General features: G+C 43.3%; 1 protein-coding gene across 1 annotated transcript; it reads right to left on the minus strand.

Moving 5' to 3' along the window:
- Positions 1-5,412: 5,412 nt before the first annotated feature.
- Positions 5,413-25,255, minus strand: LOC149334234 (uncharacterized). The gene is made up of 6 exons (XM_089557892.1): positions 25,108-25,255; positions 20,659-20,718; positions 16,692-16,790; positions 9,812-10,068; positions 7,768-7,927; positions 5,413-5,753 (listed from the first exon to the last, which is right to left on the minus strand). Exons 1-6 carry the CDS (start codon positions 25,253-25,255, stop codon positions 5,413-5,415), a joined length of 1,065 nt encoding a protein of 354 aa, XP_089414018.1.
- Between the last annotated feature and the right edge of the window lie 11 nt (positions 25,256-25,266).

The following is a 25,266-nucleotide window of genomic DNA, read 5'->3' on the forward strand; positions in this document are numbered from 1 at the left end:
AAAAAGTGTTTTTTTTTTTCAGCTCTGTCACTCAGTGGAACACAATACCACCTCGCGTCTTTGCCTAGGGTGATGTTTCCGACCTTTAAGGGCGCATTTTTTTCTTTTATCTTTGTTGATATTCTGTTCTTCCTTTAAATTTATTTGGCTTCCATTTACGACAAAGTTATTGAAATTCTTGTCGCTGCTGATATATTTCTCGTGCTTTTAATTGTCCTCATACCCCGCTGTCTCCCGGAAACCATTATTTTTTTTTACACTTGGTGTCTGCACCTTGAGTTTTTCTTCATTTTTTTTTTCGTTTATTCTCTGTTTCATTCTTGAAAAATGTTTTTTCCTGGCTATAGCTGTTACTACCCAGTACTGTCTCGTGCTTCATGTGCATGTCAGATTCTCTGTGACCAGAGTTTTTATTCCTTTGAATTAGTTTTCGTTGATGGGGTTTAACGTCCTAAAGTGATTCAGGCTATGAGGCACGCCGCAATTGAAAGCTTCGGGTAATTTCGGCCAGCTGCATTTTTGTTTTTAACCTCCACTTACATTGCATGCCACACGGGCCTCTAGCATTTCGCCTCAGTGGAAATGCGGCCGCCGTAGCCGTGATCGAACCCGCGCCCTTCCGGTCAGCAGTCGAGCTCTATATATCCCCTGAGCCACTGCGGCGGCTTTATTAGCTTGAATTATTTGCTGTGTTCATGGATCTTTTTACTATCTTTCCCAGTCTCCATGTCCACCGGGCTTCACTATTTTGCTGATAAATAAACAGTGTATAAAAGTGTGTTCTTTCATACAAAATTATGCGCCAGACTTACTATAGCGGCTCGTAATGCCTTAAAAAAAAGCCAAACTTTCGCTAAGTCGTGGATCGTCAAATAGGAACAGTAGGAAAAATATATGTACTTAGAAACCATGATTACAAATAGGAAACAATTTGTAGTATTTTTGGTGAGTTACGTCTAATCACTGCTCCATTAAGCCTAGCCCGACACGGAGGTGCTGGAAGCGGAGGAAATTATCTCATCTTCCCAAACCCCACATTTGGTACAAAATAAAAAGAACTAAAAAATTAAAGAGAACATTCGCAATATACAATGGGCTAGGTGAGCTTACCTTTCCTTTTGCACATATCAAACGAAGCAACAGACAAAGCTTCGTCGAAAAGCTGGGCAGCTGCGCTGTGCGAACGGCCGCCTGCAACAACATACTTAACAGCCGCTTGGCAAATTCAGGCTCATATCTGCACTGAGCTATCGTTGTTTGCGGAATTACTGTAGTCATAAATGGATTCTAAGTGAGAAGGCTCGTGTTTTGTTCCCAGTTGAGTTGGAAATCAGCAGAAACTAAAGCACCCCGGTGAAGTTGCTGCAAACTGTAAGGCAAAGCATTTTAGCTAACCATAAAAAAGGAAGAGAGCTAATGAAGGCGAAAACAATGCATCGAGGAGAAGTATGTACGACTGCGAAAAAGAAACTAATTGCACCCTAATGATTTTAGGAATTTTCTAGATAAGTATTTAGTCGATATTTTACACTATTGAATAAACATGTCAGGCCTTCAAGGGATTATTCTATCCTGGAATCTGAACACTGCGGCAGAGACCTGTCAGGTCGGGAGGCAAAATATCTCTGTGACGATGTCTTCTTCAGGTTTGGCAAACGATGCAAGATGGCGGTATGCTAGATTAAAACACTAAACCCCTGGTTACGGCTCTGGGCGCCTAATTATGCGGATAAAAAAACACTTCAGTAAGAAAATTAAACAGGACGCCCTTTTCCCTTTAATAAACCTTGGCGAAGACTCGGGCGATAACCCATACAGGCATTGCTGTTTAACGAAATTATATACAGTGCCTTTCAAGTACACACCAAGGGTCCTTGTCTAACAAAATCTTTGCGCTCTAGGATATCGGCATACACGTACAAGCTACAAAAAAAAAATTGTCACTTACCCAGGCCGTTGAGTATACTTCGATTTTTTCTAATAATTACTACCACAGGCTCTCTCATAGCGGAGAAAATTAACTCTTTACCACATCGAACAGTTCCGCTGTCCAAATAAGTGCGAGTGTACATTTGTTGGGCTGAGTTCAGTTCAGTTTTTTTATTCCCGTCATGTACAATCGTTGAGGTGATAGGAAAAAAAAATGCGCACACGGCTTGACGAAGCTCTAATCTATCGTAGCAGCTCGACACGGCGATGCGAGGGTACTGTAAAAAAAAGCAATAATATGGCACAGAAGACAAGCATAATCAACAAACACATTACTATCACAACAACTCCCCAGCACGGTATTTTGTACAGTTTACACACGTATACAAAAACAGTGAGTTACGCGATCCCATCGGCGCGTCTGTTCATTGTATTTAAGCTTGGAATTTATTCATCCCGTTCTACGAACTTATTTCCGATGCTGTTATAAGAAGCGGAACCAATGAATAGAATTATGAATATGTACTGGTTAAAATATGACGATAATATGTGCTAGTATTTGGGGATGAACATACATTAACGCTTTCATTTAAAAAAAATGAAAATTCAAAGAACTGCAGGCTGCCGGGATTTTGTCCGTATTTTTAGTGAGTTCTTAGTACGGTGTGACGCATTAAAGTGAATTAAAAATAAGGCTACGCGGTATGAGCCGGAAAGGTTTTTTTATAATTCATTTTAGTAAGGCCCACCGTGTGTGCCTACTTCGGCGGAATAGATTTTCATCGTCTTCTCTTTGCGCGTTCTTTCGTTCCAGGTCCGCTGAGCACTCCCATAAGCACGACCTTTTCTAATTGCACACCGCTGAGCATTGTTCATGAACCCATTCCACATGTCCTGGACAAATCGTTTGAATCACCAGTGCAGCGGAAACTAACTCATAAACATCAGCTCGCCGCGCACTTTTGTTTAACGCCATATGGCACTTCGATTTGGACGAACACTGCATGAAATGGCGGCAGTTATTAATCGCCAGTGCATTTTTAATTGCTTAAAGTTTTTTTATTTTAATTGCGCGCTTCTGTTGTGCTAGCTTAGCAAGTGCTATTTCCTGCGCGTAGCATTAAGGATTATTTGCAAAGCAATCAGCGGCAGGCAAATTAGTCGGCTGAGCGATTCACGGTAATTGCAATGTCAATCGCGGTTTCCAGTCCAGTCCCCGCCGCGGTGGCTCAGTGCTAAGGCGCTCGTCTACCGAGCCGGAGAACCCAGGTTCGAACCCGACCGCGGCGGCCGCGTTTCGATGGAGGAAGAACGCAAATTGCGCCCGTGTGCTGTGCGATGTCAGGGCACGTTAATGAACCCCAGGGGGTCGAAGTTATTCCGGAGACCTCCCTCTATGGCACCTCTTTTATTCTTTCACTCCCTCCTTTATCCATTCCCTTACGGCGCGGTTCAGGTGTCCGCCGAGATCTGTAAGACAGATAATGCGCCTTTTGCTTTGCTCAAAAACCGATTTACCAATTTATCCCCGCTCTAATACAGGCCCCGTGCGCACACATATATGAATGTATTTTTCAATGCAACTTCTTTATGCTGCCATAGTCTGTTTGGCAGCGCATGCCGCGTTTTTATTGGTCCTTTAACCTGTCGTTTAATATTTCTAATAATAAAAAAAATTCTAGCAAAATAGCGTATCCAGCCCTACCGAAAGCCAATCCGTTACTTCTTCTACGCTTATTACCATCTGGTCAATTTATACAGATAAAAAATTTCTCCGGAACTGCTAAACTGGCTGGAAACTGTAAGAATAAAACACCAGTAATTATGAAATCAACAGGCTGGAAATTGTGGAATCATTATTAGCTTTTAAGATGCACATGACCTAAGCAATCAAGAAAAAAACGTATTAGTACTGGCGGCGCAATCTATAAGCTGGAGCATGCAAAAGAACTTGGTATCAAGCTCACTGTTGGTGAAGTAAAAAAAAACAGACCCGTTTTCAAGGTAAAGAAGTAAAGCACGCGCGATCCGCCTCAAACTAAGAAGTATGCGCTCACAAGAGCACAGTATCAGAAAAAGCTGGCAGTTCGGAATGTACGCAACTCCAAAAAGTATCTTAAACGCTGATTTCGCTCTCCATTCGTACCCTTTTGAAGTTACCTTGTTCGCACTGGCTTTTCCGAGGTAACGATATTACATAATTTTCAGGTACTTAGCCTATCACTTATAATTTTCGATTACTTAGCCTAAGTCTTTTGAAGCCTAATACTATTTTGTTAAAATTTATTTCTTTATTTACATATACCTTACAGACCTCTGGAGAGGCATTGTGTAAGGGGGGGGGGGTCAAATACGGAGGTTTGGGTAAAATAGGTTAGAAATAAACATCATTGTGTAACTGCACCAAAACAGACAAAAACAAGTAACTTCAGATAATAACATACCGCAGTTCACAAAAATTGCTAAAAGGTACAAGGCGTCATGGAACTTTGCGTCATGGAACAAAATGGGTGAAATGCCCAGAGTTACACAAAAGCAAAAGAAAACATTTCAGGCATACATGAGGATAGCTGCGCATGAACAGAACCAACGGGGCAATAGTCCCAAGCAGATTAAATTAAAGCTATATAAATCATGATTATATAAATGACGTGCTAAGTGTTATCAACGAAGTGTTTGTGTAGATGTTCGCGAAAGGTGTCACGATTACTCTGCTGGCACGCGGGAGTGACGAGAAGCTGAAAGCATGAGTGCTGCCATAAATGCGGGCATAGCTGTAGTTACTATGTAACCATTGTGATAACCCAGGCAGCACGCCAGCATTGTACCAACAATGGCTCATTGTTGGAATACATTGGCATCAATATTGGGCTGGCATTGGCATAGGAGCACATTACTACATTTTCCAACCTTGGCCCATACTTCATACCAAGATTGTCCCATTGTTCAGCCATTCTGGCACTGCCAGTATGGGCATATCACTGGCCTATCCACTCATACTTCATTGGTCCTGCAAGTATTGGTCCAATGTTCAGCCATGCTGGTACTACCAATACGTACTGAATATCAGCTATTCCATTGATGTCCCATTGTTGATGCCAATATTAGTCCTATGGATAGCCATTCTGGCCCTACCAATATGTACTGAAAACAGGCTACTCCATTCATATACTCCATTCATATCCCACTGTTGATGCCAAGATTGATATGTTCAGCCATTTGGCACTCTCAATGCAGACTAAGCACAGGCTTTTCCATTCATGACAGCGCACACAACCTGTCACATCAATGGCTTACAGATTGGCATGCCACTGCCCTTTTCTATTTACTACTCGCCAGTAAAGCCTATGATAATTTTCATCTTCAGTGGCCAACATTAATGCAAATGTTCACTCGTAAACAACCATGCAAATATTCATAAAATGAGACAACCAAAGTATTCATGAAAAGAACATTTATTCTATGAAAAAAGTCCAAATGGAATTAATTGTTACCGGGAAGTGTGGTGGCAGGTGCTGTGGGGATGGGTGGTGGCAGGGGCTGTGGGATAGTGGCAGGGGCTGTGGGGTAAGAGGGGGCAGGGGCTGTAGGGAGGGAGGGCCCTCGGGGTGCTGAAGAGGCCAGGGGATTTGGAAGCACACATGCAGCCACAGTGCAGGGGGCTGTCCCCGCACTCGCAGGTGGCGTGCTTAGTTGGAAGGGGGAGAAGGCTTCGGCAAAGCGCCTCTTCCTTCCACCCCCCCTGTCACATGAACCGGGCAGCCACCTGCGAATAAACCCCTGTGCCTCCGATGCATCAATGTTCATTTTTTCGCAAATGGCGTCTGCACAGGAAAAGTGAACAAAGAAAATAAACATTATTTCCAGGCACACACAAATCACGTCCATCATTTTAGAAAAATATAGAAAATAAATTCCAGGAAATGGCTAATGAAAAATGCTGTACTGAAGGGCTTCAGATTAATTTTGGCCACCTGGAGTTCTTAATTTAAGATGCACCGACATCACTTAGCCCACGTGCTTCTTTGCATTTAGCCTCCAGAGCAATGCAGCTACTATGGATGGTGTTTGATCCCTCACTTGGAATCAGTAGCTGAGCACCTGAGCCAGGACATCAGGTAAAAAATGTAGTAAACAGATATACTATTACATGCCTCATAATCAAGGCAACATAAAAAACCTGGACACAACTAAACAACGAAGTAAAGAATCACTAGAGGGGCCTCAATCCATTGACACTGACTTCTCGTTGCGATTGACCACCTTGCACCTGCTAAGTGGCATCATAGATGCCTATAAATAGAAGGCAAGTGACTGCAGCTTCTATTACACACCGCAGGTTCGAAGGGGCCATTTTCAGCTCCAATAAGCTTTCCAAACAATGAAAATAAAACTGTGAAAGCATGTTAAAGGGAACATGAAAAACTATTTACTAAAGCTAGAAAATGCACACAATTGCTATTCCATCAGTTCACTCTGCAAAGCAAGAAGTTTTAGGCTAGCTTCATTAACACCGAAGATATTGGCGATCAAAAAAGATGATCCTGTCCCCTCAACTCAGAGCACCCCAGTGGGCAAGAAAAGCTAAAGAAAACAGGCTGTGACATGCACCACCTCACCCAGCCTGTGTTTCTTGAGCGCACCCAGTGAGGGTGCACCCAGAAATCCCAGCTGACGTCAACTGGAAGGGGGTACAAAAAGCGTGGTGAGGTGTCACCAGTGGTCACCAGAAGCACTTTTTAAGAATTTGTGAATTACAGCTAGGGCCCATGCAGAGCTTTTTAAATATCACTCATATTCACACAGAGCACTTCTATAAATCTGTTGCATCAAAATATTACCATAAATGTGGAGCAACTTGCAAGAAAACTGCTGGTTAGAATAGGTTACAGCAAGAAAGATTATTATTTGGACCACATAATTAGCACCTCAACTGAGCTCAAAATTCTTGGCCTGTCTCTCTGTGCAATTACATCTGCAGCTAGATAATGCTTTATAAAGAATGCATACACAATTGGGAAAATGCATGGTGTAGACTATATGAGCAGCAGAGTTCACAGAAAAACGTGGTCATGTCATTCATGTGAATGGCCTCATAATTCTGCTGCTGGAAGTAAATTTTAGCTGTGGCAAGAGGTGGCAGCCTTGAGACTCCCCTCAGCCAAGCCAATCGCCTCTTATTCACTTTGTTGTGAGCCCACTGTGTAGACTGAAGAAAAATGTGCAGTTATATCACGTGGGGAGCATAACTGGCACCATTGTTTAGCCCCTGCAAAAGTAACCTGTCAGTGACAAAATGCAACTGCGTGCACTGCTTTGCAAAACATGCATGTACCATGGACGTTCATCAAAGTGAGAGGTGTTGTTTCAAGAATCCATTGTCCCTAAGGTCACACCTCTTGTATCGCACCCAGAGTTTTACTGTAGCCTGCCCCCCTCCATCTTTGTCACCAAACCACAAAATAAGCATTTGTAGGCAACGGAAACACTGACAAAGCTTTCACTAAACACAATGTTCCCTGTACCACATAAATTGGTACAATCGTTAAGGCGCAATAAACTGTCTTTGACGCAGGTGGATAAAAAAACCTTATGGTGCACAAAGGATTATTCTACCCATTTACAAAGGCAGCAGTGAAACTGTTAAAGTAGGGAAACAATCTGTAGCACAACCTGTTGCGTCTAAAAGAAACCTTTCACCATCGGCCTAACTATATATGTCTACTGCTTGAAAAAGGCCCAGTATTTATTTTAACCCGCTCATGTGCCCACACTGCCGCTTCATCCGCACTTTTCAACGTTTAAAATTAAATGGCAAAAGTAATATAAGAAACATACCTGTTACCACTTTGCAAAGCTTTAAGTTTGCAAACGCTTTTTTGCCCTTCCGTCCGTGGAGGCTGTAGAGCCTCTGGACCTCTACGCTCATTATCGCCGTCATAATACTCCCGCCAACTTCTTTCAATGATTTCCCGCCCAGGCGCATCAGCTGATTCCGCTGAAAGAAAATTCACATTCAAGCAATTGTTATTTGACATAAAAGAGCCTTAATGACGACTTAATAACACTGAAAGCATGTTATAAGAAAGTGTTAGTGTGGTTACTTATGAGCTCAGATGAACGGATGCAAATTTATTAGTCATGCCTAATGCAGCCTAACCTTGCTAGTAATTATACTGAAAATCTGGGACAAAGCAAAGCAAATATACGTACAGTTAGGTTGGCAAGAGCCCCTCTGTAGAAAGACTTTCTAAACAAATAACTGATTTGATCAACTTATTTTACTCATCCATGCCAGTCACCGTCACTGGAACTTTGGTGGCCCAGCTGTTTTCTCAACACTGCACCACCCAGTGGCCAGTTGCAACCAACGTCATCAGGCACAGCTATAAATGGTACACATGCTTGTGTAAGTGACTGAATGGGGTGCTTCCCAAACAGTTGACTGATTTGTTTATGTAGGTTTTTCGATATTAATGTACTAAAGTCCTACACTGTAAGTGGAAGATTCCAAGCGAAGGAATAAGTAGCAGCAACAAAAAGCCGTGCCATTTTGCCAATTGTATTTTGCTGCACCATTCGCTCTATCTATCGCTTAGTTCTAGATTCCAGAAAAAAATTCTCACATCACCCAAAACTGCTTGATGGGATAGCCAATAAGCTTGCCATCCATGCTTCCAGTTTTTCTAAATTGTTCTTCTTTCATGCACGTGCTCAGTCTAATCATTGCCACTACACTGTACAAAGAGGAAGCCATTCTTGCCATGGCCACAAAATAGTTTGGCTCTCCCTGCCACTGATCTACGCAGTGGAGCACTCGTGACAGCCTTGGAAATAAGAGAACCTTGTAGCGTGTTCCAATCGGCAATATGAAGCAACTCCATGAATTCACGTTTTCGCTCCTGTCAAACAAGGTGAAATCTTTGGATCTGTGCAGCGAGCTTCATTGCACAAATCCAAAATTCCGAGGCCAGAAAGGAAGTGGCAAATATCTGCATCTGTAGATCGCCAACTAGAACACACCATTAGAATGTGAGAAGAAAGGATCTTCTTGCCTTAAAAATCTTCTTGCATTTTGAATGCTCCACTATATGGATGAAAAGCACACCCCTTACCTGATGGGAGTTATACATTTCCTTGCTACATCTAACCACACGCATGCAAATAAAGCAGTAAAATTAAGTACTGTAAGAAGTATGCTTACATAAAAGATTTCAGTTAGGAGTAAGAACACAAAAATAATGGCACAGTAACCTTTTCAAGATCCATCCCTTTCACCCGCCATTTCAATGAGAACTTAGACATGAATCACATAGTGATTGCATGGAATGCACCTACTTTTTTAGTCACACCAACACAGCACTTTATTCCTGGAAAAATCACTTTTCAAGTTTGCCATTTCCATAGCCTCAGTTTGATTTTAAGGGAACACTTCACTCGCAACACAATGACTTTCTGCACAATAAATTCTGCTGTTTCTCATGCAAAACAATGACATATATGCTTGGTCATATGAGGCATTTTATGAAATCTGTTTCATAAATAGTCAACGCACTTACAAGTGCTTCCAGAAATTTTTACAACATTGCTATGCCATAAGAAGCATCATCCCTGGCCATGAAGTCTGTTTTGGTTTGTTTTCAAGTAGTTTTAAACAGTAGTTCAATGTGGCATTTTAGGTTTACTCCACAGGAAGAAATGCTCGGGAATGTGACATCTACCGACCCAAAACTTTTGAAGAACCCCTGACCCTGCACTTTAAGCATGTAGAACACACTGAACTGACAACTAAACTTCATCCAGCACTGAAAGAATACACTTTTAAGGATAGATATCTTTTCAGTCACTAATTATTGTTTAGTAATTAAAACAACATAAATACCAAGGTAGTGGCCACAGACTCGTCTTGCACTGCAGCTTCTGCAGCCTCCATCTCGTCGACGCTGTAAGCCGGCAGCTGCAGGCTGGCCGGCACTGGGACTGGGGCTGCCGAAGCAGCCTCTGGTGTGAAAACAATACCGGCTTCTAGCCTAGCCAGCCTCTCGAGGACTTCCGCCTGGTGTTTCATGGCCAGGCGATGCTGCTCCCGCTGCTGCTGCCGTATTTCCAGCAACAGCCGTATTGCCTTCAACTGGACCGCTGAAAAAAGATTTTTAGTCAGGGCAGGCTCCCCATTGGAAATTGTGATTTACTCAAGAAACCGAACTAAGCAATGAGCAAGGCAGCAACATGCTGCTCTGTATTAGGCCTTCTTTAATTAGAACATGGGTCTTGAAGATAAGGGTGGATGTTTGGGCGAGTTGGTTGCTCATGATGAAAAACTGTAGCGCTCGAGACGAGGACACAATGAAGACGACAACACATGCACTAACTTTCAACTGAATCTTCATTCAATGCATAAACCGCTTTTAAATACTGCGAGAGCATCATAATATCGTCCCACAAGCCCATCACACCTCAAGTCACTTTTCACATTGTTGGAGCCCTCAAGAAAAATCATCTTCTTTGATAGAGATACATACGGGATGCTTACACACTTATCTTGTAAGGTTTTTATTCGTCTGGCTTCAATAATCTCCCGTGTTAGCTGTTTCCTGCTTTTGTTAATCACCTGGCATTCATCGAACTTGCATGGGGTAGTGAATAGTAAAGATCTTTAATATCGATTGAGAAGGCTAAGCCTTTGTCAGGTTGTGCGTTAAGGAAGCCTATTACTTCTTCCGAATTCTTTATAAGGTACGGATCCTTGATTGTTAACAGGTTTAGTTTCTCTTGTAAAAATAAGGCGATTGACTAGTGCCAAGTGTCATTTTCTGAAATGATACCCTTAGAGGGACGTCCGGTTTGTGCGTTTTCGCACTGAAAAAGACCTCGAGGTGATTTTGCTTGCTGCTTTCTATCGCTTTCTCTACCCATCAAGATTTAGCTTCTTACACAACTTTTTTGCTTGAGTTTTGAGCCTAGACAGTGACTGGTTTGCCTGACAGTTAAAGAGCTTAGAAATGGCCTCGTTAGCTTTGTCACTGAACATAGATTCTGGAAAAACGGCAAACCCGCCTTCCTTATCTGCCGGCACAGTACACAGGGAATGTTTGAATAAGTAACCCACTTTCAAGCCTTCTCAATCGATATTAAACATCTTTAATATTCACTACCCCACGCAGGTTTGCTTAAGTGCGTCGAAGATAACAGATGATTTAGGAGTAATAGATTTCCAGAACGCTACAGGAGTGTCTGTACAGAATTTTTTGGACTTTTTAGCTTTTTATCTCCAGTCCACCTTTATCAGCTAGCAGGGCGAAAACAGGGGGTTTGTATTGGGTCGTGCCTAGTACCGGTTTTGAGCAATTTGTACCTAGCAAGTGTTGACAGAATCATCAATGTTGCCTAATTGGTTCCAAAGTGACCAGAGTATTTAGATATGTGGATGATTTTCTTTTCCTCATTGACAGTACCTCGGGTGGCCTAAAAACAGTATCATCTGATGTAACAGCAGTTTTTAAAGAATGCCTCGACCCACTTCAGCTGACCTGTGAATATATCCTGAAAACAAAGAAATTCACTTCCTTGACATTAACCTGGTGTGTGATCAAGAACACACTTGCTGGAGCTATGTGCCTTGTGCCAACAAATCCTTGCTTGCTTACAATTCGGAGCACTCTAAGTTGATAAAAAGAGGCATTGTCAACATGCCTCTTTTAAATACTGCATTTAAAGGCTCTGGAAAAGTCGTGTGGGCACCGGATGAACCGTAGTTTTCAGGAACAGGTTAAACGTTTACAAGAGGCTGGGTATCCTAAAGCCATCTTAGTGTCAGTGGCTGAGGGGATGATTCGTAAGAATAATTCCAAATGTCAAACTCTGCCTGAGAGATGTAGAAAAATAGCAGTAGTTCCGTACATGCACAGGATTTCCCATAATCTGAAAAAGATAGGCCAACGAGTAGGCGTTCAGGTAGTGTTTTCAGCCTCTGATAAACTGACAAAACTATGTAAGATGACGAATCCGTACTCTGTGAAACATCAAAGCTATACAAAGAATCACAAGAAGAAATTTTTTTACTGCGCAGAAGGTGTCGTGTATTCTTGCCACTCTCATGTGGTATGGTTTACATAGACTAAACCGGGAGATGCCTAAACGAGAGGCTATGCAAGCACAATAAGAATATAGAAAATGGAAAAGGCAATCTTTCAGAACACTGTGAGGAATGTAAACCAGATGCATGCATGCCGAAGTTTGATGAATGCCAGGTGATTAACAAAAGCAGGAAACAGCTACCACGGGAGATTATTGAAGCAAGACGAATAAAAAACTTAGAAGTGTGTAAGCATCCCGTATGTATCTCTATCAAAGAAGGAAATGATTTTTCTTGATGGCTTGAACAAAATGTGAAAAGTGACTTGCGGTGTGATGGGCTTGTGGGACAATATTTTGATGCTCTCGCAGTTTTTAAAAGCTGTTTGTGCATTGAATAAAGATTTAGTTGAAAGTCAGCGCATGTGTTGTCGTCTTTGTTGTGTCCTTGTCTCGAGCGCTACAGTTTTTCATCCTTAAAGATAACTTAAAGAAATTGTGGCGACATTAGTCTTGTCCAGCTGATTTCAAATATGTCATTACTTAAAAATTGGCTTGCAGCGTGAATGGTGAAAAAGCGGCCCAGTAAAATCTTTTAAGTGTATATAGATAGACAAATAAAGAATGAAATGTTTAAAAAAATGGCCATTTTTATACATTTCCGTTTACTGAACTTGCATAACGAAAATTATTGCAATTACAAAAAAATATTTATCCAAGACAAAAACTGAGGGTGCTCTCAGTATTTACAAATGACAATGTACTAATTCAAAAAAATTTGCTCTGCCTCCAGCGATACAGAGGTCAGAGAAAGCATGGATTAAAAAGTGGGCGTTTTCAAAACTTTTTTGGAAAAAAAAAAAACATTAGACGTCACACTCTTACCCTTAACTATGTTATCATGATATAAACATTAGGAATCATGTACCTGTCTGGGCTAATTCCAATCGTGCAGTTCACTTTCAAGTCAGCAGTGATGTGATTGGGTGAGGTCAGTGTGCAGTGAGTGAACTTATATCGTCTCACACTTAAGTCTGCAAGTAAACGTGAGTGGCGAGTGGCCGTGGGTGGTCAAGAGTGGGAGTGAGTGGATGTGAGTAGCAAGTGGCTGTGCGTGGTGGGTGGACTCGACAGCAAAGTTTGCTGCAGGTGTTTTGCGACGGTGGTATCCACTTAGCTATTTTAATGTTGCTGACAGCTGAGAGAAGCAAATATGAACTGCCGAGGATGCTCAAGGGTGAAGCTGCACAAGGTGGCATGCTGGTGTTCTTGGACAACCAAAGCAGAGGTTTCCGTAAGAGCAGAATGGCAATCTTTTGTTCCTTTTCACCATAGCCAAAAATATCATGAAGAGGGAACAGACCTAGGGTAGGGGCAACGGGTGAGAGGGTGCATAAAGGAGCTCCCCATAAAACCTTTCTAGAAACAGGCCGAAGGGTACTGGACTGTGCCTGTAGAATAGGAAAGAGTTAGGAAAGAGAATAGGAAAGAGAAACTCTGTACTTGGGACCCACTCCATTGTGAAGGCAAACTCATTATTGTTATTAGAAATTGTTCAAAAAAATGTGTAAGCTTCTTAGCTTATGCTAAACACACACTCATAGCCCGCCGCGGTGGCTCAGTGGTTACGGCGCTCAGCTGCTGACACTGAAAGATGCGGGTTCGGTCCCAGCCGCGGCGGTCAAATTTTGATGGAGGCGAAATTCTAGAGGCCTGTGTACTGTGCGATGTCAGTGCATGTTAAAGGGTCAGTCTACTCACCAAGATGAGTGTATAAATAATGGCATATTCTGGTAGTTAGCACCCTGTAACGTCAATAACGAGGGAACTGCTCGCAGTTTAGGCAGGAATTTATATTTTATTTTGGCATTAAAAGTCGCGTAAAAATGCATGGTGGCGACACCAAACATTCATTTTGCTGCTGCAGGTGGTGGTCTTTTTTTGTATCAGCATAAGTGAATATACTACGTACCGTTGGTATGCACCAATGTCACAGAAACATACATTTTGTTCCAGTAAACTGTAGAAGGTGCACCGCTCGCTTTTTCTGTAAATCACATGAATATTTATAGTTATACCTACCCTAAACGCAGGCACATTCCCACTTTTAGCTCAGCGTATGTTTGCAGAGACGCAAAAATAAACTGAGCCTATAGTGACGCCATCTGGTTGTCAGGACAGGAACCATTACTGTAAACAAACTGACTCTCCTGTTAAGCCTAAAAGCGGCAGAATCGTCACCCTAATTAAAAAATAAAGCAAATTTGTCTCTTATACGTTTTCTTATAGGCGAGGTGAGACGAAGTGAAAGACCGGTGGCCTATTTATGGCCAGTGAACGCACTGAAAAAGGAAGCAACAACGAGAATTCAGTCCAAAGCGAGGGATTCGGCTTCGAAGGGTGCCGCCGTGTTTGTCGCCACGCTATGCCGCGCGGCGGAAATCGTCAAGATCGTCGCTACGCTCGTCATCACTTCATCACTCTCACTTGTCATCGCTTCCCATAATTGCGACATATGTAACCATTGTCCTTTAAGTGCCGATTTCTTTTAATAATCTCAGCTCTTGAAAATTGCACTTTATAAATTGCTATGACATTTGTATTTTCATGGTTGCCAGATGAGACTACCATCTGATACAGATGTGTTCCCACATCAATAAATTCTATTTTAAAATGTTCTACCGCACTTCTTGGCACCACACCCAGCTAAACGGTAATTTGAGTAAAGAGCTACCCAGGTAGCACCGAACATTAGAATAGTGTTATAAAAATGTTATGCAAGTTGGAGTAATGTTACATGTTGCATAGTAACTTTACATTAACATTAAAAATTAACATAAAACGTTATAAGTTACATAGGAAACGTTACTTTCACATTCTAAACAAACGTTGTTTTAATGTAATCTTCTAAATTTTATTATAATGTTAGAGTCGCAACTATAAAACAACATTGCAAATATATTTCGAGCACAGATTTCCAGACATTTTCTCACTGTTCTTAGAGTAAAGAAGTTTTTCAACTAACAGTACCTTGTAACCACATCTCTTAGATAGTACTCGCCATAGATTACATGAAGAGCCCCATTATTTTGTCACAAAACTTGTGCGCGCATGGGCAGCTCATGTTTGGTCGGTAGTTATTACCCATTCCCCACTATCACTCATTAGACGTCCCGCAGTAGCGAGTATATAAGCTCGGCGGCATGATATCCGTTTGGAGGTGAGTGAATGCGAGTTGCTGTGCTGTAGTGTGCTCTTGTTGGTTCTTGCAAAGTGTTGTAAGTTGAGTGCCGTCACCACTGGCAGGCCTGCATGCTTGTGCGGGGCTGCTTCACCATTTTCGAGAATGTTGCATTTATGTTGTTTACATGTTTCATGAATGTTTGGGGAAGGTTATTCGAATGTTTATATGTAACATTACAAAAACATTAGAAAAAAAGGACATTAAGGACATTGAAATAACATTTGAGCGTAACAAAAATGTAACATTATCGCAATGTTTCGGTGCTACCTGGGTATCGCTTGCCGCAAAGAAAATATGGCCGATAAAATTCAGTACACTGACTCTTCGAAGAACCCTAGGTGGTCGGAATTTCCGGAGTCCTTCACTACAGCGTCCCTCATAGCCTGAGTTGATTTGCGACGTTAAACCCCAATAAACCAATAAACAGGCACTCATCGTCCTAGCAGCAAGTGCGGGAGCAGACGTGCGTAACACTGGTTCACGACACGGGAGATGCATGATAAGTCACCACTTCCTTGAAGAATCGAAACTGAAAATTGGTGGCCAAAGAGATCGACAAAGCCCCGGGCGGCTCACCACAACATCTATGCGACCTAGGTTATGCTAGGGGAGACACAAGTGTTGTCGGCTGCGGTAGTAAATCTCTCATCCCCCTCCATTGTCAGCAAGCAAAAAAACAGTGAGTGAATGTGAATGCGAGCGGACATGAGCGTTAGTGAATAGTTGTGAGTGCGAGTCGTCTCGAGTGTGACTGAGTGGTTGTATGAGTGGACATGAATGCGAGTAAATGAGAGTAGCCGTGGGCATGATTGAGCCACCTCATGCCGAGGTATGAAACACAAGCCGAAACCTTGCTATGCCATGCAAATCCATGCTGGCGCGAGACGTTGAGTTTCAAGCAGTGTGACAAAATATTCTCAATTTTTATCAGGATGGCGCAGCTTTTTTGTTTTGCTGCAGTTTAGCACATTTGGTGCAAGGGTGGGGTTTCAGCATATAAGGACCATGCCTAAGCTGACGCCAACTGAATTTTGCTGGTGCGAAACACAATAACAAAATGCAAGAAAAATCAATTTAAAATAAACAATGAGTGCCTGCAGCCCTGAGCTTGTAATTTGTATGCTTTATTTTCTTTGATTCTCTCATAAGTTGTAGCTTACCAGTGATGCCGGCTATAGGGAACAATTGCAGGTCTAACAAAAAGAAATTAATGCCATAAGCAGGGCAGGACCTACAGTAATTAGCACAGTAGGATAACACGGGGACAAATAATGGAAGTACTGAATTCTTTCACTAAGCGAGACCATTGCCTTTGCAAAATATTTGCAGTGAGCATTTCCATGAAAGTGGTGATGAATAATGAAATTATTTTGGAGCTTGTGGATTCAAGGGCTCTCTTGTTCACAGCTGTTTATACACAACAAAAGATTGTGACAAGACTTACGATCATGAGTGGGAGTCATTTGCTCTCCGTCAGCCATAGTCTCCTCGGATGGCTTGTCCACCACTTCCTCTTGCCCACTGGTGATGTGGTCAAAAGGGGCTGAAATCGATTGACATGAGGACAAAGCATGTAATACAAGACTTGCATAGGAAAAGTTAAGAACCTATACATAATCTATGCGAGAGAGCATGACCTTCAGTAATGTACAGAATTCATGCTAGTTTCGGCCGCAAATTTTCCAAAGCTGTCCAGGGACTTTCAATGTGTCATGAATATTAACGCGACAGCGTTAAAGGCACCGTTTGCCAGCAAATCGAGCACTGGAATTGTGAGTGAAAATCACGGGCATGCCTCTGGCAGGTGAACTGGCCATCCACCGACTGGTAGTGGCGTTGTGTGACAGCCACAAGACATGACATGGACAAGCTAGCAGGCACTGCCAAGTCGGACTTCGCATTTGAGATGGGAGGGTAAGATCGAAATCCAGGCTCCCAGGACCTTTGCATCCTGAGTTAGGTTTACCCTAGGCCGCGCAGACATGTTCATAAGGCTTGGTTAAACCGGAATTTTAGCTATGTGTGGTGGTCTCTCATATAATATGGTAGCTTACAAATGTATACAACAGATTAGGAATTAGGCGAGTAGCAGTGTGTATGTGCATGACAAAGGATCCGTGACGGGAGCATTAATGCTGTCACATTATATTTTTAAAGGTGAAGCTTAAGAGCCCCACCCAAATTTTTTTGTGCCCCCCATGCTTATCACTTACGACATGATGGTAGCGGGACTGCTGGTGCCGCAGGAGATTCATTTCCTAAAAAAAAAAAATTGTCACTACATATCTCCAGCGCAACAAATAATTTAGTAGTATTTTAGTGTTTAAAAATCTAGGGCTCTCAAAATTACCTGACAATGCTGAGGTCTCCACAGCCGAGCTGTATTGGTATTTTGTAGCTTTCTTCTGCGCTTTTTTGTATGTGCCTGCAAAAGATTACACATCTGAAGCCAAACTCTTATGCAGCCTACACTGAAAATACCACTTCACATGAAATCACGACTAAACATCATCAAAACACTATCCTACCTATACCTGAGGTTGAAGGCCTCAATTCAGAATGCTTGCTATGAAAGGCAATGCAAGGAAGAGTTAATTTTGACCCTAAGACCACGTAGCCTATAATCGGATGAAACAAAAAAAAAAGCAGATGATGCCCCGAAAGCAAGCCTTTGAGCCAATGGTACTAAATGCTTTTTCATGATGTTATGTTTATACTGAAAACTGCACAAAAAACGAAGACACAGTACGAGAAGGCACGACACGGGCGCAGACTATCAACTGAATTTTTATTCACATGAAGAGGCCTATATACGTATCTTCTACCCACAGTGAGACAAGCGCAAAAAACACAACAATCGCGAAAATCAACAAAAAACACAATCACACACTATCCCTTCGCGTGCACCGTGATGCAACCGTCAATTACACTTCCAAAAAACTGCGCACAAACAAAATCACGACAACCTTAACGGTCACGCTGATATCACGCCAAAGACCCATATCGCCTGCTCGCCTTAAGAAAACTGGCCAAAAAGGTTATCTCCCTGTCAAGCAAGGCCACAGATGGTGATGCCACACAGGAATCCGAGTCTTTCTTTATTAAATAAGCCTCCACCATCTCCCTGCATACCTGATCGCTATGTTTGAACAAGACGCTGGTCCTGTTCAAATGAGGGTAGCACTTTTCGCAACCCTTGCAATGCATGGCGAGATTGGAGGAAGCCGCTCCCTTCAACGACCTACGATGCTCCGCCATCCGCTCATTTACACAACGACCCGTCTGGCCGATGTACTTTTTTCCGCACGAGAGCCGCTCTCGTGCGGAAAAAAGTACATCGGCCAGACGGGTCGTTGTGTAAATGAGCGGATGGCGGAGCATCGTAGGTCGTTGAAGGGAGCGGCTTCCTCCAATCTCGCCATGCATTGCAAGGGTTGCGAAAAGTGCTACCCTCATTTGAACAGGACCAGCGTCTTGTTCAAACATAGCGATCAGGTATGCAGGGAGATGGTGGAGGCTTATTTAATAAAGAAAGACTCGGATTCCTGTGTGGCATCACCATCTGTGGCCTTGCTTGACAGGGAGATAACCTTTTTGGCCAGTTTTCTTAAGGCGAGCAGGCGATATGGGTCTTTGGCGTGATATCAGCGTGACCGTTAAGGTTGTCGTGATTTTATTTGTGCGCAGTTTTTTTGGAAGTGTAATTGACAGTTGCATCACGGTGCACGCGAAGGGATAGTGTGTGATTGTGTTTTGGGTTGATTTTCGTGATTGTTGTGTTTTTTGTGCTTGTCTCACTGTGGGTAGAAGATATGTATATAGGCCTCTTCATGTGAATAAAAATTCAGTTGATAGTCTGCACCCGTGTCGTGCCTTCTCGTACTGTGTCTTCGTTTTTTGCGCAGTTTTCAGTATGAATTCCTACCAACTAGCCCAGTTTACCGTTCTTATTAACTACATTTGTTATGTTTAATCCCCCTGCAGGACATTGCAGCCAGCTGGCAGGTGCCAGCATTTTAGTTGATTATAAAGTGATTAAGCTTGATGCTGCAGAATCCAATCACCATGACTTGTTGGACAGCTTCCTTTCAGGGGCTTTTCCTGGTTCTTTTGTTGTTACATATGACTATAACAATGCACAACAAGTGCATAATTTGTGCATTTTGCTGCCAATAAAATACTGCCACCACGGCAAGAGCTCAGTTCGGGGAGCTTGCTCAGCAGTGAAGCACCTTATAATCTGTTACACTGCCACTTCAGTGTTCCAAGTGATGCTGAATTGAACAGCAGCAGGATAAGTTAACTCATGTACAGTCGAACCACGATACAATGAAGTTCGTCGTGCAATGAAATTTTTTCATTTCAGTTTCCTGCTTCGATTGAAATGCATGTATTTTTTACCTCAGTTCTAAAATTGCGTATATTATCTTCACGAATGCAAGCCGACAGAATAAAGTGGAATGGGAAGGCTTCAACAAAGCGCAATATCAAATCATCGTGATACATATGTAACCATGTTTTTTTTTGTTCTTTTGTAAATTGCTCTTTGCCACCCATCTGCAAATATGTAAAGGGGGCCAAGGACCACTCAAGCTGCCAACAAGCAGCATTTACCTTGGCCTCTTTCATTTCCTTATAAAAGGACACAAATAAATGAAATGAAATAACAACTCTAGTGAAAAAATATATCTCGACAACAACCTAGCCTGCAGCGTAGGAGCAGCACACCTGTTACACGAGTTCACTCTACTGAGAGTCTTCAATGCGCTTGACTCAATGGCCAACTGAAAGTGCCTGTATGACAGCGAGGAGATCAGTGTTAGCAGTGACAGGAACCAGAACTTTCTGGTTAGAATTTAAGCCTGAGGAGTGGAAGACTTGCGAAAACTCACACTGCATGTCTGCAATGCAACTTACGAGATTTGGTGACAACCACAACCTTACATGTCAACCATTTGTCCGCACCAGCAGGCGGATCCGCCTGCTCTTGAGTCAGGCGGATTACCTCGGCATTCGATGTCACTGGCCACTGACATTCTGTTTCATCCGGGGTCAGCCACCCAACTGGGATGACTGCCAAGCTGTCGTCTTCCAGTGGAAATTTTACGAGAGCAAATAGTTTTTCTGCCATTCTGCAAGATGAAAACAGCGATAAAGAATAATGAACAATTAATTCTCACTGCTTTCATTTCAGGTCCATCCTTTCACAAAAACACCAGTAATGTTGAAACCAAGCCCAAAACATAATGAGCAGATATTCTTCTGAAAATTTGCAACTCTGCAGGTTGCAACTCTATGGCACGTCATGAAGCCCCAAACCAAGCATCTGGCAGCAAAAAAATAGTTATAGGCAGAGTCTATTACATCATTGGCAGGCAAGATTTCCTAGCTGAATTTATATTGGCACTTACCTCTGACTGGCTTTACAGTTAAGCTGTGTGGCGCTGGCACTTTTGTCTGCACATTTTGCACTGCACAGAAACTTGCACAGTGTGGTTCAACATCACAAATTGACACATTGGCTATGGGGGACTGCGTAGTGGAGGGTATGAGATTGATTTAGACCACCTTGGCTTGTAACAGTAGCTTCGTTTGGGCTAGTTGGTAATAATTATTCGAAAACACAGCGCCTGTCCCTAAAGATCTGTGTCGTGCGTGTCATTTTTTGCGCTATGTTTTCGAAGCACCTTGGCTTATTTAAGTGGTATGCGCTTGAGGCAATAGGTCCACGTGACATGACGAGTGATGTCGCCTACCCCTGCTGCTGGGACCAACCAGACAAAATGACAAGGCTGGGTGGCAGAGCAGTGCTTTTCACCAGGGTTTCTACATTGCGGCCACTTCCCCTCGCTTTACAAGATAAGCTGGCGTACAGGTAGACGCAACATGAAAGGGAACGTGCAAGTATGCGACTTCTATTCTGTAGTGCCATTGCATCCGACAAGGCCACAGAATGCAGCAAAGTAGCTGAGGCTACTAGTAACAGAGATCTATTTAATCTGCCCTTATGGCTTGATATGAGGCAGTATCACATGTAATGGCCATCCAAAGGGTGGAGGCCACGCGTTCGCATGTTCCCTTTGATACTGTTTCGACCTCTACCCTATTACTTGGTTTTATAACTTTAGCAAAAAAAGGAAAAAAATGCGTTGGGATTCATTGTTTTCTCAAGTAGACAGGGGCATTTAATTGCATTTGTGAAGTGCTGAGATTTTAATGAGAAATAAATGAACTCTGCCACTTCCTTTTCTCTTCAGCAATATGTTCGCACTGCAATTTCGATGAGTGGTGGAAAAACAAGCACCGGCAGCTTCACTGAAACCGTGCTGAAAAACTAACTCTGCTTGCGAAACTGGTGGGAATTCCTCCAACAATGTGGCTAGCTTTGCGACCACTTGCAGGCAATGAATGAAAGCTACAAGCACAGAAAAAAATTCAGAGGGCACTTTGACTGTTAGAGGCAAAAGCATTTTCCGCACCACTCTGACTGCCTCTGTGGTACTGGTGATATCATCACTGGATGATGTCACACCTCATTAATGACTGATTACCAATGATGGCAGATTACTAATCAATGGCTAATTACTTTTCAATGACTAAACACTAATTAATAGATAATTAATGACGCTTAACTTAAGCTTCGCCTTTAGCGACAGTGTATTGTAGCCCTGCCATGGAGTCCACAAAACCACACTACCCCTTCAGCGCAATGCCTTGCCCATTAGAAACACCTTTGAACTCAACGCTTTTTGAGGAAAGGAAATGGTGCAGTAATTCTCTGTCATCTCGCCCACCAAACCACATACAGGAAGGGAGGAAGTGGGAGTGACAGAATATCCAGTCACTGCATATTCTGTCATCTCCCTGGACACCCGAACCCCACCAAAGAGGAACGGATCCAGGAAGTGGGAGTGAAAGAAGAAAGAGAAAGAGGGGCTATAATGAAGAAAATGATTATTGCATTTGAGGAAAGGAAATTAAGCAGTAACTGTCTGGCATATCTCTGTGGACACATCCAGTGGCATATCTCTGTGGACACCCGTCATCCAGACACTGGATGTGCCTAGTGCCACAGTGTCTCGCTGCAGTAGTAGTAGCAGTAGTGGTTTATTTAAAAATAAAAAAGTGAAGCAAAAGAGAGTTGCCGGCAGCGGCAAATGCTATCTAATATCTTAAGCACCCGAGCTGCAGCCGGCGGAAATGAAAGGGAAAGGGAGAGGATAGTGAGGAGAAGTATAGAGGGGAGCGACAGCAAGAAAGGACAGGGGAGAGCTTTGTACACTATTTACAAAATACAAAAGTAATCAAGTTCGCGCCGCTCGCGCGCTAATGTCCAAGCATTGTCCGAAAATAAGTGCGCGCGAGCGGCCACTGCGCACAATCACGTACAAAAGAAGTAAACTCTATGTACATAGCCGCGCGCACGTAGCGTCCTGTCTCGGACTAACAGCGCGCGGCGCACTGCACTAGCGGCCGGAGTGGGGCGCCCGGCCGTTCGTGTCACGCGTGCACTACCTCCCTGCAGTCCTCATAAATCAGTTTTCCTTTTGCACATTATAATATGTTAAGTGGTAGAAATATTTATCCAAGATCCTAGAGCATATTATTCACAAACGTTTAGCTACCTTTCTGAATAAACAGCGTATTTTGTGAATATTTTCTGTGTGAAATAACTGCCTGGCCTAATGGGTCCAATTGGCTAGTCCAGAACTTCAGCTGTTACCTACCTATGTGTCTGTCTGTTTTTTGCGCCTAAAACCTATTCAAATATGATCCAGAACTGGATTGGAACTAATGGGAATGTCCAATTAGTTCCAATTGAAATGTCCAATTGGTTCTAGTGTTTTTTTTGTTTTTGTTTTTTTTTGACTGGGTACACAGTGAGCCGCACGCGCTAATAACCATAATTAGGCACAAAAAAACTAAAACGCAATCTCGGAACCTCCAGCACTGGCGCGCGAATTGCCGACTGCTGATCGCAGCTTTCAATTTATTCGACACAACCGTTGTTAGGTATACTTCAGGCACTGTCGAGCTGCGTGCATTGAGACTAAGCTCGCAGTATACTGCAAAGTCTTTGTTTCACTGTGACGAGAACTTTAAATCGCCGCGTTGTTCGTGTACTTTCCCGTCTGAGACCAAAATGTTCAGTGCAGAGAGAATCTGGTGCCGCGAAATAAGCAGTGAAATGCGTTACCGGTAGATTTTCGTCAGGCACAGAACACACATGCTTATGGGCGTATAGCATGCAAGCCTACAACGTATTTCCGGAGCCCTTCACTACGGCGTCCCTACGGGAACAAAAAATGACAATGAAATTGCTGACTGCACTGAATTAGTAGATTAGACAAAGGAGCCCTTCACACAAGGCATCGATCGAGTGCACTCAACCAAAAATGCAGAAAATAAACTGAAAACGTGGATACTTACGCAAAAGAGGACTTGCGGGTCTTCAGGCCAGGTGATTACAAAACGACGGGCTTTTGAACTTTGACAACGCACGTTCACGACGCAAATCAACGCGACACGTGCACGGTAAATTCGTGAGCGTCAGACTCGGTCGCACAGAGCTCTTGTGCTCGCAGTGCTATGCTTACATTCGAGCGGGAATCCATTTGCGCGGGAAACCCACGAAGTCACGTGGAGCTGTCTTCATCCAATGAACGAGAACGCGCCAGATTTGAACGGCGTAAGGTTTTTGTCACTTTCCGCCCTAATTAAAAACCATTGCGTTGCATAGAAGAAAAAATACTAGTAAAAGAAATTCTCTTCTCTTAACGCTCGCTTGTTCTGAATCAGATTTGGAAGAGAGGTGGCATTTGGCGGCCAGTTTTGTTTTATACAACGCTTCAGCACGGTACCTGCCAGATTAGTCAGAATAATTAGTTAAATCGTTTCTCTGTGGCGACAAAAACAAGATTTTAAGCGGAAACTGCTGGAAGTGCTACCTGGCGCCAAAATGAAAACGAGCTTTGCGTTGCTGCAGTTACAGTCTTCGCGCACAGCGCTCCGCCGGAGCAGATCGCGGCGGCCACGCTTTGCGGCAGGAAGGATCTTTAACTGGGGCGCGAGGCACCGTGACGCGAAGTGACGGCACCAATTTTTTTTTTTTTTGTTATTGTTAAAAGGATTTTTTTCGCGGCGGTTTCCGTCGCCTCTGCTCTCTCTCTCTTTCTTCAATACAAACTCTTATCTCTTTTAACTTCCGGTCCTTGTGGCAGACTCCCCCGCTGTTGCTCTCCCGGGTGCTTTTCTTTTGCCTTGTGAATAGCAATCTTTGCCTCCAGATTCTTGGTCGATCCCCAAGTGTGGGTATAGGCTAACAATAACAACAACTCTGCTCACTGTGTTTGCCTACCTCGCTGTCGATATATATATATCCTCGGACTTGTCCCTCGGTTGGCTCTAGCTGCAGCTTAGTGCATCGCTACTCCATGGCAGCATATTTTAGTTCGCTGTAGTCGTAGCACTTAAAGGCCGAGTAAGTCTGTTTTTTACTGAAAGCCGAGCAACCGCTTTTGCGCTCTACAATGAGTTCTGATAGGTGGCGTAAGTACTACGTCGTAGAAAAAGAATATCAAGAAATCTTGAAAGAGCTCGGCGTCTCGCGACCGCCCAGTGGATCACTGCCTGCTCGCTTGGAATTTGCGGCTAGCAAGCGAACAGCCGGAAGCAGAGCATCCTCGGGCGCCATTTGCACCACACCACTCCTGTCCGAAGTGAGCAAGCCAAGCAAGCGACCGAGAAGCGAAGCGAGTGCTTGCACCAGTGGCAGTGGACCAGTTTCATCGCTACAAGCCAACGCCAGCGCACCAGATTCACAGCAGCATGTCGCCGCCGACGGGGCTTGTACCACTGACAGCGGACCAGCTCCATCGCAGCTAGCCTGCGCCGACGGGGCAGGTGCCAGTGGCAACGGACTCGGAGCCCCATCGCCACCAGAAGATCGGCGAGAACACTGGCCGATACAATCAGAGCCAGCTGACCTGAGCGAGCCTGAAGATTCATCGTCAAGCAGC

Source organism: Amblyomma mixtum, chromosome 8, assembly GCF_055824585.1.
Source record: "Amblyomma mixtum isolate Tamu chromosome 8, ASM5582458v1, whole genome shotgun sequence".
NCBI lineage: Eukaryota > Metazoa > Arthropoda > Arachnida > Ixodida > Ixodidae > Amblyomma > Amblyomma mixtum.